This window comes from Lactuca virosa, chromosome 3, assembly GCF_052849685.1.
Source record: "Lactuca virosa cultivar CGN04683 chromosome 3, Lactuca_virosa_CGN04683_v6, whole genome shotgun sequence".
In the NCBI taxonomy this organism is placed as follows: Eukaryota; Viridiplantae; Streptophyta; class Magnoliopsida; order Asterales; family Asteraceae; genus Lactuca; species Lactuca virosa.
Window position 1 is genome coordinate 232,308,471 of NC_136428.1, and position 6,743 is coordinate 232,315,213.

At 37.7% G+C, this 6,743-nt stretch overlaps 1 protein-coding gene across 1 annotated transcript; it reads left to right on the forward strand.

The window, feature by feature from the left end:
- The first annotated feature begins 5,984 nt into the window (after positions 1-5,984).
- Positions 5,985-6,362, forward strand: LOC145164452 (uncharacterized). The gene has a single exon (XM_079083169.1). The coding sequence runs from the start codon at positions 5,985-5,987 to the stop codon at positions 6,360-6,362; it is 378 nt and encodes a 125-aa protein (XP_078939295.1).
- Positions 6,363-6,743: the final 381 nt, after the last annotated feature.

Sequence of the window (6,743 nt, forward strand, 5' to 3'; positions counted from 1 at the left end):
TGTGACGTCAGATTATTCTCCAGTGGAGCGGTTTGCTGTGACTTTGGATCAGTTTACTGAGATGTTTCGTGCTGAGTTTGTGCCTTCAGTGGAGAGGGGGCGATTGGTGCAAGAGTTCGTGTCACTAAGATAAACAGCCGAGAAGGTGACCGAGATCACGAGGATGTTCCAAGAGAGGGCTCTGTTTTTACCTGAGTACGTGTCCTCAGAAAAGGTGCATGTGACCCAGTTTTTGAGCATCCTAAAGAAGTATATTCGTAAGTTCGTGGCAAACACCCAATATCAAACTTTGGCTGAGCTGCAAACCAATGCTAGGAGGAGTGAGATTGAGTTGGAGACCCACGTGAGAGAGGCTGAGATGGAGACACAGATGAGAGATAAGAGGCCAATAAAGTCGTAGTCAACGACTAAGTGGTTCAAATCCGCATATTCTAGGGCTGGAGCTCAGACGGGACGCACCTGAAGAAAGTGTGGAAAGGGTCATGAGGGTCCCTGTCGGTCAGGGATGACTTGCTACATATATGGCAAGGATGGACACATCGCGAAGGATTATCCGAAGGGATTTCGGGTTTACTTTAACTAAAAATAGACGGACCACATAAAGGTCGATTGTCCATAGCTTGGATCGAGGACAGTTCAGGCTCTTGCTCCTACGACCCTGCGTATAACCGATGGTCGCCAAAGGAAGGTCGATGCTCTGAAGGCCGATGGGAGAGATTTTCAGCTGACAATAAATGAGGCCAAGGCGGCTCTAGAGGTCATTTCATGTATGTGTTTCTTTATATTTCTCTCAATTTATTTTATATATATGCTTATGATGTTGCTCCTATTAGGTACTTTTCTTGTGAACTCTATACCCCCTTTAGTGTTGTTTGACTCGGGTACGAGTCGGTCCTGTTTATCATCTTCCTTTTGTCGTGGTTTTAGCATTACATGTGAGGCCTTAAATCGACCGTTGAGGGTCTCTGTAGCTGATGAGTATGCGGTATCAGTTACTGATGTCTTCCGGGGTTGTGTATTGGAGATTTTTGGTGTTGGATTTTTGATGGATCGTCTTCTTATGGTAATGGGGGATGTTTGTGTTACGGTGGGCATGGATTGGTTGAGCTGGTTTGGGGCTCTGATTGACTATGAGCGGCAGTTGGTGATTACCATCTACGACGAGGGTACAAGGGTTGACGTAGCTTTCTGTTCTGCCGCCAGAGCAAGACAGTGTATGCAGCATGGGTGCATGGGTTATCTTGCGTATGTGGTTGACACACGGGATGATGGGAAGAAATTGGTTCCGATCTCTGATGTTCTAGTAGTGCGTGACTTCCCTCATGTTTTCCCTGAGGATTTTCCCGGTACACCTCCCGAGAGGCATGTGGAGTTCCAGATCGATTTGATCCATGTTGCGGACCCAATTGCCATTGCGCCGTATTGCCTTGTTCCACCAGAGATGCAAGAGTTGTCCTCTCAGCTTCAAGACCTGTTAGGCAATGAGTTAATACAGACGATCAGTTTGCTGTGGGAGCATTGATCTTTTTTGTCAAGAAGAAGGATGGTTCACACCGGATGTGTATTGATTATTAGGAGTTGAACAAGCTGACAGTGAAGAACCGCTATCTGTTGCCGAGGATTAATGATCTCTTTGATTAATTGCATGTAGCATCTTGGTTTTGTAAGATCGATTTGAGGTCTGTGTAGCATCATATGAGGGTTTGAGAGGGGGATATACAGAGGACAACCTTTCAGACTCTTTATAGACATTATGAGTTTGTGGTGATGCCTTTGGGCATCATCAATGCACCAACAACGTTCATGGACCTCAGAAACCAAGTATGTAGTCCTATGTTGGACTAGTCAGTGATTGTTTTCATCAATGATATCTTGGTGTATCCAAAGACCAGGGAGCAGCATGATGAGCATCTTCGTGAGATTCTTGGAGTTTTGCGGGCAAAGAGGTTGTATGCTAAGTTTTCCAAATGTGAGTTCTGGTTGCGTGAGGTTTAGTTTTTGGGATACCTCGTCAACCAGGATTGTGTCTTGGTTGACCCAGCCAAGATTGAGGCGGTCATGCGGTGGGAGGTTCTGAAGTCTCCCTCTGAGATTCAAAGTTTTCTTGGTTTGGTAGGTTACTATCATAGATTCATTCGAGACTTCTCCAAGATTGCAGTTCCTCTCACCAAGTTTACAAGGAAGGATGTTTTGTTTAGTTGGGGGCCTCAGCAACATGCATCATTGTAGACTCTTCGCCAGAGGCTTTATAAGGCGCCAGTACTTACCCTTCCAGAGGGAGTTGAGGATTTTTTGGTTTATTATGATGCATACATCATGGGTCTAGGTGTTATTTTCATGTAGAGAGGGCACATAATTATGTAAGCTTTGAGGCAACTGAAGCCTCATGAAGCGAAGTATCATACTCATGATATTGATTTGGGGGCGGTGGTTTTCGCCCTCAAAATTTGGTTCCATTATCTTTATGGGGTTTGGTGTACCATCTAAACAAACCGTAAGAGTCTGTGGTATCTGATGGATCAACCTAACTTGAATATGAGGCAGCGAAGGTGGATCGACGTAGTGAAGGACTACAATTGTGAGATTTTGTACCACCCATGTAAGGCCAATGTGGTGGCCGACACTCTGAGCCGTATGATGGTTAGTGCTCCGATTCCCGAGGTATGTTTGAGGGTGACAATAGTGACTCCAGTTTTAGAAATGATCAGAGATGCACTGTCAGAGGCCATCAAGGACGAGAAATGGAAGAGAGAGAGGGTGGTTTGTCAGGTTTTAGCTTTTGAAATAGATTTTAGAGGGTTGTTGACACTGCATGGTAGGGTTTGGGTCCCTTAGACTGGTGGAGCTCGACATGTTTTGATGGATGAGGCCCACAAATCGAGATTTTCCATCCACCCGTGTGCTACAGAAATGTATATTGACCTGAGACATAGCTATTGGTGGCCATTCATGAAGAGAGATATAACTTGGTTTATGGAGCGATGTTTGACCTGCCGAAAGGTCAAGCCCGAACATTAGCACCCTCACGACAAGTTATGAAAGATCTAAGATGCTCAAGAGTCATATTAGAATGAGATTGCTAATGAACATACGATACTAAGGGTGACACTATCAACAACTTAATACAATTGATTATTTATTAGAAATTTATTTTAATAAATATTCATAAGCTCTTATAATAAATTGGTAAAATCTTTATTTCATAGAAATAATTATTTTACTATACAAGTAACACATTATTTCAAAAGGTATGAATTAATAAGTCATGCACAACCTTTTGGAGTATTTGGATCTTCTTGTCTTTTACCTAAAGAAAAAGTTTATATCTTATAAACTCTGAGTTTATAAAATATAAACTATGCCTTTCTTTAACTTGCAAATGGCCGAAACTAGCATAGGTTGTAGAGAGCATGGGCCTGCAAATTGTTTAATGAAAAGTATGAAGCATGGTCTTGCAAATTGTTTAATAAAAATTATGGAGCATGGTCTTGAAAATTGTGTAATCAAAAGTATGGATACCAAGGCTACTATATATTTGGAGAATGGCTTTGATTTTGTTCATTCCTATGAAGAAAAAACTATGAGCTCTCTACATCTTTTCTCTTGCTTTGAGTTTGTAGAAGTTACTTGCATTATCTTGGATCAAATACTTTGGTATTTGTATAGCTTAAGATCTTACATAGAACTAGCATTCTCATCATGTTGGTGCATTGTTGGTGTCTTTTTAGTTCCACATTCTTCATCAAAACTCAAGCCTCCCAAGAGGACTCAAGGGACAACAACGGATGTTATCATCTCTCTTCTTCTTTGGTTGTGTTTTTATTATTCCATTACTTGCAAGAAGATCCTTGGTGGGTTGTAAATGTTATTATGTTCAAGAAAATTTAAGACTTCCGTTGCTATTATTTTAAGTTTTAGAATCCAATTTTGTAACAGAAAAAGCCCAACAGTTGGTATCAGAGCCACCTTGCAAGTTTGGTTAGATTTTTTTTTATTTATGGAAATGTTAGTTTTTGGAGAATATGGATAACTTGTTTTTTTTGTTTAAAAACAAGTTCATACATATTTTCTTTGACAACTTTTTAATTGTTATCTTATGTGACAAAATCTTATATGTATTTTTGTCACTTAAAGTTGTCTTAGAAAAACAAATGTTGTTTTATGTTTATATGTATTTTAGAGTTCATAAACAAGCCTTGGACCATTTGTGTTGTTGTTTGTGTGATTTGTTTGAAAATAGTTTGTAATATTCTTTTATTCATAAAAGTATGTAATAAAAGTAGCTAGTTTTTTTTATTCTTGTCATTTTTATGTAATAGATTAATTTTAGACTAGATTTATTTTATGAAAAATGTAACAAGATGAAGATGGAGGACATTTCTTGGAGAACCACGGAGACCCACAGTTTTATAAACATCTTATAAAAGTTCATAACTTTTATAAAGTTTTATAAAATTGCAAGAAAATTGGTTGTTATTGCAAGTGGGAGCTTGAAGAACACTTGAAGATCACATGAAGAACAAATTGAATTATTTGGTTCCTTTGTCCCTTAGGAAGGACTTAGCACTTTTGTATTGGCTCATAAAAGTTTTAATTAGATCAAGGCTTGTTTATGATAAATGCATGCTTGTGTTGTTTATTTTTCAATTAAATATTTTGTGTGGTTGATAATTTAGCTTTTCACAAATTCAAACTATTTTTGGACAAAATAAACATCACATGAAGTTTATTTTTCAAAATTTAAAATTTGAACATAAGATGTAACAAGTTAATGCTTTAAAATAAAAACCAGTTTTATTAAACACGGTAACAACGTCAAATTTTGAAATAGTAATATATAAGTCTAAAAATTATGATTTTGAAACTTATACAAACTCCAAATTCTTTTAATAAAAGAAAGTTTTATTAAACAATATTAAAAGGTTCAACAAGGCTCAAACTCAAACTTAATATTGGATATTATCGTTAAAATTGAACGGGTCAAAATATATAAAACCGACTTTTATATTTGAACCTCAAATCTGATTTTTTGAAAACTGATACCATGAATAATTGGATGCATTTAATTATCATGATATCATATGTTCTAAAATAGAATAATAAAACATCAAAATCCCTTTCAAAAGGCAAGTCTATGTCATCCAACTTTAGAAACATTTGCACATCATTTGTATAATGCTTATGGGATAAAGGATATCTAACCATTTGTATTATATTTTGGTGGCCAAAGTATTTTTCCGATTTCTATAACCAAGTTATAGGCCAATTGTACAAGTATCTTCACTTGGATGACTTGATTGGAAACCTCTTGTAATAAAGGTCACTTAAGCAAGAGTGTTCCAAGGCATAAATGAGACCAAACATGTCAAATTAACAAATGGGTTGTTAATGGTCTCATACATCTAGGAATTACAAGGGGTGTAATTAATGAAAGGTTATTTACCTTGTTAAAATTGAGTAAGGGGATAAAGGTCACCTAACCATTTATTTAGTTTGTAACTTGGATCCCAGGCTTTAAATAAATAATGTTTTTGGAAACACAAGGGTATTATTTTTAAAGAATTAAATATTAAATAAGACTTTGTTAAATTTTGTAGATAGCTCCACCATCTACTATAGCACATCATCACCCCATGAACCTTCGATCCATGCTTGAAAAAGAAAAATTGGGCCACTCCAATTTTTTGGATTTTCACAGAAATTTGAGAATCATTTTAAAACAAGAAAAGAAAGACTATGTCCTTGAATCACAAGTCCGGGAAGAACCACCTTCTGTCCCAAAGGCTGCAAATGATGCTTGGCTTAGGCATGTGGATAATTCACTTGATGTTTCATGCCTCATGCTTGCTACCATGAATCCTGAACTTTAGCAGGATCTGGAACTCTTCACTTCTTTTGACATTATTGAACATCTCAAGAAGATGTTTGGTCAGCAAGCTAGGACTGAAAGGTTTGAAACTGTTCAATCCCTGCATGCTTGCAAGATGGAAGAAACCGTAAATGTGAGCAATCATGTTCTCAATATGAAAAGCCATCTATATCAATTGGAGAGATTGGGTTCTCCATATCCATTGGACTTGGCCACAAAGATAATTATGAATTCATTGCCTAACTGCTATGATACTTTCATCATGAACTGCAACATGAATGGGTGGGATAAATCAATCTCTGGGTTACATGGGATGCTCAAAACTGCAGAGAAAAACATCTCAAGGAACCCGCCCCATGTGCTTATGATTCGGGAGGAACAATTCAAAAAGAAGAATCAAGGAAAAAATTCCAAAGGGAAGCCACAAGCTGGCAAGGGAAAAGGAAGAAAGCTCCCCAAAACCCACCACCCAAAAAGAAGGAAAAGTTGCTAAAAAGGACACATGCTTTGAGTGTGGTGTCGTGGGGAATTGGAAAAGGAACTGTCCTAAATACATTGCTGAATTGAAGAACAAAAAGGTCGGGGAAGGCCCTTCAGGTATATCCATTTTCATGATTGAAATGGGACTATTTACATTTTCATCTAACACTTGGGTATTTGATAATGGTTGTGGAACTCATATTTGTAATTCTTTGCAGGGGTTTAGAAAGAGTAGGGAACTGAAGACATATGAGATGACATTGCATGTGAGCAATGGAGCACGGGTTGCAGTCCAAGCAATAAGACATTTTGATTTATGTTTACCATCTGGTCTGTACTTAACATTAAACAATGTGTGTTTAATTACTTCTATTACTATAAATATTGTATCAGT